At 47.1% G+C, this 12,412-nt stretch overlaps 1 protein-coding gene and 1 non-coding gene across 2 annotated transcripts; one reads left to right on the top strand and one right to left on the bottom strand.

Annotated features, from left to right (window-relative positions):
• The first annotated feature begins 966 nt into the window (after nucleotides 1–966).
• TRNAE-CUC (transfer RNA glutamic acid (anticodon CUC)) lies at nucleotides 967–1,039 on the top strand. The gene has a single exon. It is a non-coding gene; the product is annotated as a tRNA-Glu (tRNA).
• An 870-nt stretch (nucleotides 1,040–1,909) lies between these two features.
• LOC123117460 (uncharacterized) lies at nucleotides 1,910–4,241 on the bottom strand. The gene is made up of 2 exons (XM_044538209.1): nucleotides 4,161–4,241; nucleotides 1,910–3,469 (listed from the first exon to the last, which is right to left on the bottom strand). Exon 2 carries the CDS (start codon nucleotides 3,457–3,459, stop codon nucleotides 2,134–2,136), a length of 1,326 nt encoding a protein of 441 aa, XP_044394144.1. The 5' UTR covers nucleotides 3,460–3,469; nucleotides 4,161–4,241; the 3' UTR covers nucleotides 1,910–2,133.
• Between the last annotated feature and the right edge of the window lie 8,171 nt (nucleotides 4,242–12,412).

Genomic DNA, 12,412 nt, shown 5'->3' with positions numbered 1-12,412 from the left:
CCGCCACCACGTCAGCCACGGTCGGGGCGGGGGCGTGGGCGGGGCCCGAGGCGGGCGCGGCGGTGGGGGGCGGGCGGGGGTGCGGTGGCGGCGGAGGTCTCCATGGCCGGCGCGGGGCGAGGCGGCGGGAGGAGCCGGGGAGGCGGGATGAAACTTCCCTCCCGCACGAGAGGAAAGAGGAGTGCGGGTTGGGGGAGTTTTTCCTCTCAACCCTCACTTCTACAGGTTGGGAAACAGTTTGAGGGTTGGACCTCTAATTTTTTTACGGGTTTGAGGGTTTAGTGGTTCTAGTCTGCGGCTTTTTTTGACGAAAACTGAAAAAAAAAACAGTTATTTTTAAGGGTTTGAGGGTTTGAGGGCTCTACTAGACTTGCTCTCAGGGGGAGGGCGCCGCGAGCGAGCGAGGGAGGTAGGGGAATCTTTTTAGGTGTCCCGAGCCGTGGATCCTATCCCAGGGAAATAAGGGAGATCGGGCCGAGAAAACCGCGTAGACTCGAGCGTCCAAATATCCAGGCAGCAGGCACGGGGCTGACGTTCCACACGGGCTTTCCACCCAGGGAGCGGGCCGGGATCCCGGGAGGATCCCTCGCTACCAAACAAGCCCTTAAGGATGGCAACAGGATTAGTAAAAATAAATAAAAAGTCCAAGGAAATGAATCATAAGATGAGTGTGACCCAAGTATCATGCCAAAAAATAACCCTCCTCCCATTGCAAATATTAAACACGACACCCCACCTGAACATGTTTGATTTCCTGCAGAGCTAGCCTAGTGGATTTCAGTAGGACAATTACCTTTTCCCGTGTTGATCTATCTCGTGCAAATGGAGGGGTACATTCTTGTTAGTACAAGAAACCAACCAGGGTAAGTTAAACGTGCATCTCCTCAGCTATGTGCGTCTAGTTTGGTCCTTGCGACGGAATAAAATAATAAATTAGAAGGCCTGTTTGGCCTCAACAGTCACAACTCCGTCGTAGTCTAGGTGGTTAGGATACTCGGCTCTCACCCGAGAGACCCGGGTTCAAGTCCCGGCGATGGAAATGTTTTGCAATTCTGCACTTATTTTTTAGTATTTCATTGATCCATACACTCTTTTGTCAGAAAGTATGGTAGATTTCGCCAGTTCCCTTCCAAAACCGTGGCTTTGTTTTAAACCTTTGGCCTGACTTTGACAGTTGAAGCTCTCCTACATTCTCCATAGGTTCTTCAAAAAGAAACTGTGGAAACAATGCATTAGTTTCCCGGCAAAAAAATGCATTAGTTTCATTCCTTTTCAGGATCAGAAAAAAAATACAATTCCGCAGCATAAATTTTACCCAAAGACAGTTCTGAGTCTTCCAAGTCCTTTCCAGGTTTGTCTAGGATCACAACTCAAATCTCGTTGCAGATTTGAAGGATAGATCACTTCTGTCTAACGTTTCACAAAATTCAGTACACAAGTAGGTACTTAACAGATAGGCAATGCCTCAATAAAGAACGAGTGTTGGCTTTAAGTTGTTCCAGGCTTGATTAGTGGACTAACCCTGAACTCTACAACCAACTCGGTTCTTTAAAACATCCACAAGCATTCGGTAAAATAAGACAGTCCGGAGATTAGACACACAAGGGAAAATTCAGTTGACCTGATACAAGGTGGCCTATTGTACATGTTCCTTTGACTAACCCACTCCAGCAGAACACTGAAATTTTTGAAGAAAAACAACAGGTTGAAGGAGATTGTCACGATACCATATGGTGCGATTCTGAATACAGTAATTCATGCTGCCAGCAAAATCAGACAGCCATTGAGCCATGCTACCATGGCGTTACCTGCACACCCCTTCAACAAAATGGCCAACCAGCTCAAATGCAAAGACAGAACATGGTTTAACCACAGCTTAGTTCACTAGAAAAACACAGCTTAGCTCAACTAAAAAAACAGCATAAGAAGTCTTGCATTTCACTAGGACACAGGAGCAAAAGTTTTCACGGTGAATGCAATTAGACTGATGTACTAACATACTAATAGCCATCATTATGATGATCATACATAAGGAAACACGTTCAATGATATTATAATTAATGGTTGACATACCACCAACAAACCAGGTTAATGGCAATTAAGATGCTCTGTTTGTCGCCAAATTCCTACCCATTAATGTCCTCCATCTGCCTTGGGCCTTCCCCTTTCTACGTCCAGAGATAGCGAGCCATCGACGACAAGGTTCGTGATTGCAAGGCAGGACAGCCAATCTATCTCATATGGGCAGAGGAAGTACTTCTTGGTCACATGCGCACTGTCGATCCTCCTCATCGACCTATCGCTGAGGCTAAACAGAAAGAGGCCTTCCTCATCGATCCAGAGCACCGCCGTCCCACTTTTGCCTCGGAACATCTCCAACCTCACCTTTGCCCTGATCCCCAACGTGGCCACTCGCTGCGGCAAGGAACTTCTCATGTCAATCCTTTCAGAAAGCACCCAGCTGCTGGAGTCACTGCCAAGCTCACTGTTGTGTTTCCAAAGTGTCATCTGAAGCCCTTGCACGATGACCAACAGAATCCCCCCGTCTGCTGAACTCCCCAGCACTGGCGCTTTGTTGCGCTTTGCTTCGGGTGGGAGCTCCAGGTATGACAGCGCCATATTGCCAATGTGCAGAGTGGCAACGTGAGTAACCGACATTTGTTTCCAGCTACCACAGAGCCAACGGATGACACCACACGAAGCGGCAGCCGAGGATGACACCAAGTAAAGACCATGCATTAGCTGAGGAACTCCTTGAGACCTCGTCCATGTTCCAGTCTTCGAGCTGTAGCACACACAGATGAAACGATCTCCCTTTTTTATCCAAATGGCAGTCAGTTGGAAGGATTGGGACATACGTCCATTAATGTCGACGTCATTGGTGACAAACAAGGCATAATGGTCGGGAGGTACATATAAGTGGCTAGGAATCTCAAAGGTTTCACCAGTGAGAGGATTGGAGACAAATAGCAAATCATTGATGGCCTGACCACCATTGGCAGCGGCAGCTTTTGATTGGCGGCGAAGGGCCAGGAAGTTGTCCTGGGATGCAATGGGCTCATAGAAGTTGAGGCTGGCACCAACACCTGGAATGAAGGTCTCAAGGGATAGTGGCTTGATAGCATTGCGAGCGGATTTGCTGCCAACAAATTGTGACAATTCTGACACCCGCATGAAGCTTGGTGCCAAACAACGTGTTTTGTCAATATGATGCTTCCAGAGGTTTGGAGAAGACCTTTTCTTGTCCTGGTAGAAGAAGCCAAGAAGGAGGGACGGGGTGAAGCCATGGTCGTCGTGCCGCCTCCTAAGGCGATCAAGGAAGGTCGGGTCCTTGATGAGATTGCGCCAGAACTTGCTGGACGAAGCGAGGCGGGCAAGGGAGGCTGGATCAGATATGTGTGCTGGGATCTTGTACATGATGTCCATAGGAAGATGCGGTGCAGCATCGTCGTCCTCCATTGGTCCTTCCCTGGAAAAAAAAAGCAAGGCACCATGTGTGTTTACCTCATGATTTAAACAATTGGCACAGGTAAAATATATCATAAACTTTCTAGGATCACTTAATAGAAGGATCTGACTGAAATATCGACACAATGCATTTGGAGGAACCCCCACAGGAAGACTGCAACTCCAATTTAAACCATTAGCCAGCATAATAGCAAGACAGATTTGAAAACATTCAACAGAGCTATGGTTATTTTGGTAGAAGTAGAACCGCTATGGAAGATGCCAACGCGGCGATACATGAAGCAACACGGTAAAAAACACATCCCACATTGTTCAGAATCATTAGGATAATTTCTTGCCAAAAATAACAAACTAATTGAATTATCACACACTGTTCATCGCCGCTAGGGTTAGGTCTCCAGGAAATATCCCCAAATGTGTGAGCCTCCATTAGCCTACTACCGTCAAAATAAAACACTGCGCGACAACCCCCAACCACGGGATCACCGAGGAGAAACTACCATTCGGTCGATTTCGCTGGGTCGAGAGCTGACAGTTAACGGCGGGGAATTTGGGGGGAGCAGACAGAGGATAATTAAGACGAACAAAGACTCTAAGAGCAGGCATCCACCATGACATATAATCAATCAGCCCCTCCCTCATGATATGATAGTAGTCTAGCTTCGAAGTGGAGACCTACCAAGGAGAGATACCTCGCCGCTGTCGCCGCCGCCGCCGCGTTCGCGCCACGAGCTGTCTTCCGGTGTGCCGTCGTGTGCGGGGAGAGGACGAGAGAAAAGGTGACGCCGTCAATACATGATTTTTTTTCAAAACTATGATATATTTTATAGCATTTTCGGAAACTATAGGACTTAATGCAAAAAAACCAAAACTAGTAGCCCGTCGGCCATCTTTTGGCCGAAGTAGTAGTTTTCGGCCATCATTTGGCCGAAGTAACACATTTCGGCCACAACTAGGCCGAAGTAGTGTTTTCGGCCATCTCTTGGCCGAAGAGTGGGGTACCTGGCCGAAATGGTACTCTTTGGTCAACTCTAGGCCGAAATAGACTTTTTGGTCAAGTCTAGGCCGAAAAGTACATTTTGGTCTCGTGTAGGCCGAAGTTGCATGGCTCATGCTGAAATGTATTTTCTCGCCACCTGTTACCCGCCAACCCCTTCCCGCCATATGTTCCCGCCACCTGTTTTCCGCCAACCCCTTCCCGCCATATGTCCCGCCACCCCCGTTTCCCGCCTATCCCTTCCCGCCTTATTTTCCCGCCAACCCTTTTCCGTCATACCGCAGTTATTCTTTCCCGCCATTTTCTCCTCTATATCTATAAAACCCCCTTCAGGCGAAGGTGGATAAGCATTCCAGTGTAGTGTAGTCGAGATGTCCCATTATCCATTCGATCGTAGTTTTCACCCAGGGATGAGCAGCACTCTTCTGAGTCTAGTTACCGATTTCAGGATGGACAATAGGATAGTTCCATGGGACGAACTCACCGGTAGTGACACCATAATGAATGAGTTGGCTCACCAATTACGTAGGTCTAGGTGGCCTGAAAGGACCTATGAGGAGGTACGTCAAGAACTTCTTAGGTTGCATGAAAGGTGAAAGAAGGTAGTGGAGACGAAGAGTGAAACTTTCAGAAGGACTGCAGCAAAGAATACATTTTTATGGACTGAGGAGAGCGAGGACGACGAAGATATCTTCATGGCGCCGCTTCCTGGTTCTGCATCGTCGAAGGGCAAGAGTTCTGCATCGTCCAAAGGCAAGAGTTCTGCATCCTCGAAGGGCAAGAGTTCTGCATCCAGCAAGGGCAAGAGTTCTGCATCGACGGAGGGCAAGAGGACCGCATTGTCGAAGGGCAAGAGGGCCGCATCAACGGAGGATGACGATGATGACTTCATGTAGTAGTAAGACGTATTCAAGTTGTACCGTTTAATTCAGATGTATTTGCATTATTAGTTTGTATTGTATTATTGTAGGGCATTATGTTCTATTTGAATTTCATTTTATAGTATGTAAGATGTATTGCACAAGTTCAGCCGCACCGTTTAATGCAGATGTACTTGTATCTTAATTATCGGTTGTATGTCTCTCGCATACATAAAACAATATATGTCTCCTGATCAGATAGAAGGAAGTGCGATAGTAACACATACATGAAGCATGTCTCATACATAAATACTGACACACATATGCGAATAGTCTGAAACTAACATAGATAACGAGTCATACATAGATAGATAAGCATATCACTGCGGGGGACGGCGACGAGTCTGGGTCTTCCTCGGGCGAGGATCGAAAGGCGATAAGCGCTGAGACGGTGGACGAGGCTCGCGATAACCACGACCATAGTTAACCTCGTCTGTCACGGTCTGTGTCTCCTGCGTCGGTGGTGGTGGTGGAGTGTGAAATACTGTCTGCGAGAAGCCATAAATGTTTGTAGCATGGTCATCATCCTCGCGGTCGCCCTCAAAGTAATCAGCACCACCACTAAGGATGGGTGACTGCTCCGAATGCATGAACGGTTGCGACTGGTTGCCGCCTGCGGTAAAGTAAAACATGTAAAATTGATAGAAAAGCATGAACTAAGCACCACCAGTAAGCATCAGTGACTGCTGAGAATGCAAGAACGATTACTACACTGTTGAAAAGAATGTATTGAGTAGTGTTACCTAGTTCCATCTGCTGATGCCAGTAAGCGCTCCCTAGATGTGAAGGAGGTGGCTCATGCCAGGAAGAGCTCCCTGGCTGTGAAGGAGGTGGCTCATGCCAGGAAGAGCTCCCTGACTGTGAAGGAGGTGGCTCATGCCAGGAAGAGCTCCCTGGTTGTGAAGGATGAGGTTCTGCACGGTGCACAGAGGGTCGTGGTTGTGAACGGTGCACAGAGGGTCGTGGTTCTGAATGCTGTACAGACGGACGTGGCGGACGATGTGTTGGAGGAGGAAGTGCAACATCCGAAGACCGTCTACACGTAACAGCTGCGTAAATCCCGCGTAGCTTGTCATCAAGACGCCTCAACCATGAGACACCCTCTCGCGGTGGGATAGTTTCTCCCCTCTGAAAGCGCCGCATTAACCAATTATATCCTCGATGTATGATAGACACCACGAATAGACACCCAAGCAAATATGTCCAGATTAACAAAAGACTTAACATATGAGAACCAAGGCATTTACCGCGTGGTGTCTGGTTCCCACAACAGAGGCAGTTGGGTACATATCGCTGGTGAGAGGGGCTTCGATCTGATCAGGAGCAGCTGATGGAACCAAGTAGATCCTCGTTGTATGCATGTAATGCTGCAGATACAACCCGAACTTTTCCCAGTTAAAGGGCCGAACCTCACCCCAGATATTTGTCGCAGCGGTAGTCCATTCGTCAACGTAAGGGGTAATGCTGTTAAGCCAATAAGCCATGGACTTGTTTCCTCCTAGGCGACTGTCCCTGATATTGACATGCGCGATACATGATTAGGTATATTAGTATTAGTACTTACTTGTGCACGTGGTCTGGCAAGTGTGGAATATCTAGAATCTCAGGCTCTTGATATAGACCGAACTGTCTCATCACCCTATGAAGAGACATCTCCTCAACCGTCACATCGAACACCAACTTGGCCTTGGTCATCCAAAAGTGCCAATCTCTAGTGCACAATCCAGAAATCCCAACTGGGTACCTCGATGATATAGCATGAGCCGAGTATGGCTCCCAGATAACTTGATCCTCGTGCAAACTATCAAACTGCGTCGTGAAGGACGGGTAGCATCCCCTAACCTGACTATGCGCAAACTGTCTCTGTGCATGACAACAAATAAGCATTAGTAATACTATTGAATGGCAAGAGATAATTGAATTAATTGTTACTTAATATAAAAGTACCTCTCGTCGTGCCCAAACAGATCCCATAGTAGGTAAGTCGCCGATAGCAGGCACATAAGCCCCAGCTAAGTCCTCCAAACCAAAAGGTTTATCAACATAGACATAGGGTCGTCCAATAGGGAATCTCTCGTGTGACCAAAGCTGCAACAATAATGAACATCCAACAACACCAGATTTTCTAGACTTTAACAAGCAAGCTTTGCACAGGCCTCTGTACGTAGCCGCTAACACAGCAGAACCAAAACTCCTCTGTAGAATATCCGCAGGGCAACGTGCGTCAGCTATCTCTTGTGCAATACTGATGAGTCGTGCATCGACAGTGGTCACGTGGTTCTCCGTAAACATCGTCTTGCCAAACAGCCAAAGAATATATGCCTCTAGGGACCGGTCAATCTGTGCCTCCGACAATCTACATAGAAACGTAATAATTGTATGAACATCGGGCAACTAAAAAATAACATTTGTTTAAGTGGCCGTGATGGTTACCTGAAACTGGCTCAACCATCTAAAAATAGGTCCATGAGGATCGTTGTCTATGGCCCTAGCAGTCGGGACCGCAGCCAAAAAACGGGTCTGCATCGCTGTTTGCCACCCAGATTCTGCCTCTAAGGGACCTATGGCAGCACCGGCCAGAGGTAATCCCAACAAGTAAGACACATCCTGTAAAGTAGGCACCATCTCTCTCCATGGAAAGTGAAACGTATGTGTCTCCGGCCTCCATCTATCTACTAAGCAGGTAAGGAGTGACTTGTCGTAAGAGAAACGTTTCACTTGCCTCTTGTGTAACTGCACTGGTTCACCTGCCTCATCTAAGTCCGGACCATCAATCCACTCATCCAATGTACCCTCAACCAGCCGTGTCAAGGGTAGAAGTCCAGCCCAACTTAACCTACAAAATAAAAAGATTGTTAGCGGCTATGAAAAGTATGTCAAACATAGTAAGTCATTATATGGACTCCATTATATGCACACATACCTATCAACCCATGAATTGTGTATCAGCCAGTTAGTCTTTGGGGTACGAGTGACCAACACGTCTAAGTTGTTGCCCGCTTCCAATAGGGCGCCCCGGTGCTTTCTATCGATGTTACCATTAAGCAACGGATACAAAGACATATCTGCAATTCAAATAACAAATCTCAGGTGCAAATAAAAATATAGTCCTGACATATTACAAATTAAAACATAGTCCTGACATATTACGAATTAAACAATAGTCCTAACATATTACAAATAAAAACATAGTCCTGACATATTACAAATTAAAACATAGTCCTGACATATTACGAATTAAACAATAGTCCTGACATATTAAAAATAAAAACATAGTCCTGACATATTACAAATTAAAACATAGTCCTGACATATTACATATTAAAACCCACTACGACACGTTATATAGCTTGTGAGTTATTTCTTCCTCGTCCACCCCTTCGGCCTCGACTGCCACGACCACGTCCGCCTCTTGCTCCTGTTGTCACAGCCGTCTGTGTGGAAGCACTCGTCGATGCGGAAGCACCATCTTTGTTCAGGTCGGGACAATATTTCATCCTATGCCCATAAGCCGCGCATAACAAACATTGTCGGGTTGCTCCACCAGCTTCAGACTGGTCCATATCGTTCCGGATGCGACGGGCCTTTCGCCTGCCCCTACTTGTTCGCCGAAGGTCTGGATGCGGGATGTATACTCTCTCACCGTCGTTTACCTTGTTGAAATTGCCGATGACTCTAAACCCTGTCATCTCGCCTGTCCAGGTGTTGAGCACTGCCTCTTTTAAAAAGTATGGGGACACGAAGGAGATAGCATCCAACTCAATTTGGCCACAGGCAGCCAACACATGAGAGCAAGGTAGGTGCAACAACTTCGGTTTGTTGCATGTACACTCACACGTTGGATAAAATTACGTTCCAATTTTTACCTCGTGTGTCTTCACCTCATTTCCAGAACCAAAACCATCGGTAGAAAGCTGAACCTCATACCTCCTTTCTTGATTCCCTATGAGTCTGACAGTGTGCTTCTTTGCTTTCTCTATCTTCTTTGCCATGTATTCCATGACATGGCTACAATAAGGTGTGTTCTGATTATCTTCAATATGCTTCTTTGCTAACTCATGCCTTTCTCTGAAATATCTCAAAGTGCCATGGAATACAGCCTCCACAATAGCTGTGAGTGGCAATGCTCTATTCCCTCTCAGCACAAAGTTATACACCTCTGCAAGATTGGTTGTCATGTGGCCATACCTAGCTCCATGTGTGTCGTGCAGCAAAGACCAATTCACTGGAGGCTCTTTCTCTATCCACTCAGAAAAATTCTTTATTGCCCTTCCCTTCTTTCTCCTAGTATTAGGAGGGTCAATTGCTGGCAAGTCACAAAGACCTACTAGCTCCTCTAGCTCCGCGATGAGTGCTGCTAATTTAACTTGATCTTCTTCCATTTTCTTCCTCGCACGAACCTGCTTCTTAGTAAACTCATCTAGTTTTGACCAAATAAATTCGTATTTGCGCTGCTGGCTCTACTTGCATAATTTTTTGAACAAGTTCATCAACCGCTTGTTCTTGAACTGTGAGAAAATTTTAGCCCCAAGATGGCGCATGCACCACCGGCTCTGCAAGTCCCTCCAAGGTGTTGGTTCGTCAACTGTTGGATTACGAAGTGTCTTCACGGCCTTCAATATACCAGCATGTCTGTCATGAATGACACACACGTTTTGTCGGTCCTTCACGATGGCAATTTTCACTTGGCGGAAGAACCATACCCAGCTGAGAAAGTTCTCACCCTCCACAAATGCCATGGCAAGTGGGATGATTTGATTGTTCCCGTCCACACCAATAGCAGTCGGGATTTGCCCTCTATACTAACCGGTCAGGAATGTACCATTCACCAGCAGGTTCTTCCTCACACAATTATGTGGGACGACAATGGTGACAACCCAGTGGATGTCATACTTTGGCACGTGTCTGTGCACCTTCCCAGGACAACTTGTTTCAACACATTTCACGGTATAGTTTGTTGGACTTGATATGTGTGTCCGGAAAACCCTCTGCGTAGACATAGCCCACTTTATCACCGCATACTTCAATTTTTTCTTTGTATCAAACATAGCCCCTATCTGTACTTGGTTCAGATTATACTGCCATGGAGTCTCATGGCCATCATTGACCGTAAGGCCGGTGGATATGTCCTGCTCCCACGCAGAAGGAATCGGTACCTCCACTTCATCCTCGGAATTTTCAGAATCCAGTTCCTCCACCAATCCATCTTCGTCCTCTTCCTCCATCGCCCTCTGCATTTCATCCCCTTCCTCATCCCCATCAGCAAAACCAGAACCAGCTAATATTATCGACTGGCTACTCTGCCCAGTATCAGGACCACAAACATTGTGTGGCACGTACTCCGACTCTTTCTCGGATTGGCTAGCATACACATCTTGTGGCTGTGACCCGGATAAAACAATCTCAGTCGCCACTTCACTGCCCTGACCGGTTTCATACCCCCTGTGTACTTGTACGGTATTCACCTCCTTCGGCACAGGTTGCACAAGTGCATATGGGTGGATTCTACGGTCTCGGCACCGTCTTAACAAGGACAACCAATGCTAGCTCCTATCTACCGGCATCAACTCCCACTTTACATTTTTACAAGATTTGGTCCACAATGCATGAATACTAACGGAACATACTTCAGGATCCAGCCCGAAACTAGTTGTCAACCAGTACTTCAACTGTCTAATGTCCAGTCTGTCCGGGTATGCTAGTGTCATGACGCCATTTTTAAACTCGCTAAGATCAACCCCCAACTCATTATATCGAACATTATCAGCACCGTAGTAAACATTCAGATTTACTGATTCAGACATTTTCACCTGTCAGACATTGCCATCTTCTCATTAATCACAACGAACACTAATATTATCCGCTACACGAACTATGCGCTAAAATGCCTCCACAAATATATTAACACTAAAATTCACAATATGACTTATATACACTAACTAAACTATACAATTTAGATAAAATTTGTGACGACGTGATTATACCTTCGAAGCGTGTGTCCGCTTCTTGCTTCTCTCTTCGACTCAGCGGCACCGGCCACCTCGCGAAGTATTTGCACCATCGGAGAACGACAATGCCGCCCCCGACGACCGGAGGTTCAACTCCGGTCAGCCCCCAACCTGCTCCTCCTCCTCCTCCTCACCACCTCCTCCTCTGCAGCTGCTACTACTAGTCACCACCACCTACTACCCGTCCTCCTCTCCACCATGGCTCCTCCTCCCCACCATGGCTGCTCCTCCCCAAAACGCATCAAAAACTATCCCATAGCAAAAATAACACCGTAGGCCGGCGGGGATTGCTATGATCTACCGATTTTGTGGGCTGGATATGCAAATGGATGGCAAATGGAGGAGATCGGCGCGGGGGGCGAGGTACAGAGAAGAACTAAGAGAGAGAAAGGAAAACAGAAACGAAGAACAGAGGCAGCGAGACGGTGCTTATCCGCACCTTTTCGGCCGATACGTGGCCGAAAACAGCTTCGGTCGAAGCCTGGCCGAAAAGGCCTACTTCGGTCGCCGGTTGGCCGAAAACGGCCCGCTTCGGCCACCTGGTAGCCGAAGCTACTATTTTCGGCCGGGCCCCGCCGACACAGACTTTTCGGCCCAGCTACGCACGTCTTCGGCCCAAGCGCGGCCGAAAAGCCTACTTCGGCCATGGCCTGGCCGAAAACTGCCTTTTCGGCCAACTCCAGGCCGACAGGGTCACAGCTTTGCGTTTCTTTCAAACTGCGCTATAGTTTCCGAAAATGCTACAAAAAACATGATAGTTTTGAAAAAAAATCTCAATACAAGAGGCACCCACGTGTACGGCTCGGTCAACAGGCCATATTTTTTTTCTTCTTTTGAGCGAAATCAACAGGCCATATCATGTTCCCGTTTTCGGCCACAGCACGGCCCATTTATGTCCTCGTTCTGGAAAAGGGTATTTTTGGTTAGCAGGTTAGAAATTGTGTTCTACTCCCTCCAATTCAAAATACGTGTCGTGATTTTGCTTTAAATTAAACTAAAAACTAAAACCATTACACTTA

This window comes from Triticum aestivum, chromosome 5B (assembly GCF_018294505.1).
Source record: "Triticum aestivum cultivar Chinese Spring chromosome 5B, IWGSC CS RefSeq v2.1, whole genome shotgun sequence".
In the NCBI taxonomy this organism is placed as follows: domain Eukaryota; kingdom Viridiplantae; phylum Streptophyta; class Magnoliopsida; order Poales; family Poaceae; genus Triticum; species Triticum aestivum.
Note: the sequence above shows the minus strand (reverse complement) of the source record. Positions and strands in the feature narration are given on the sequence as shown.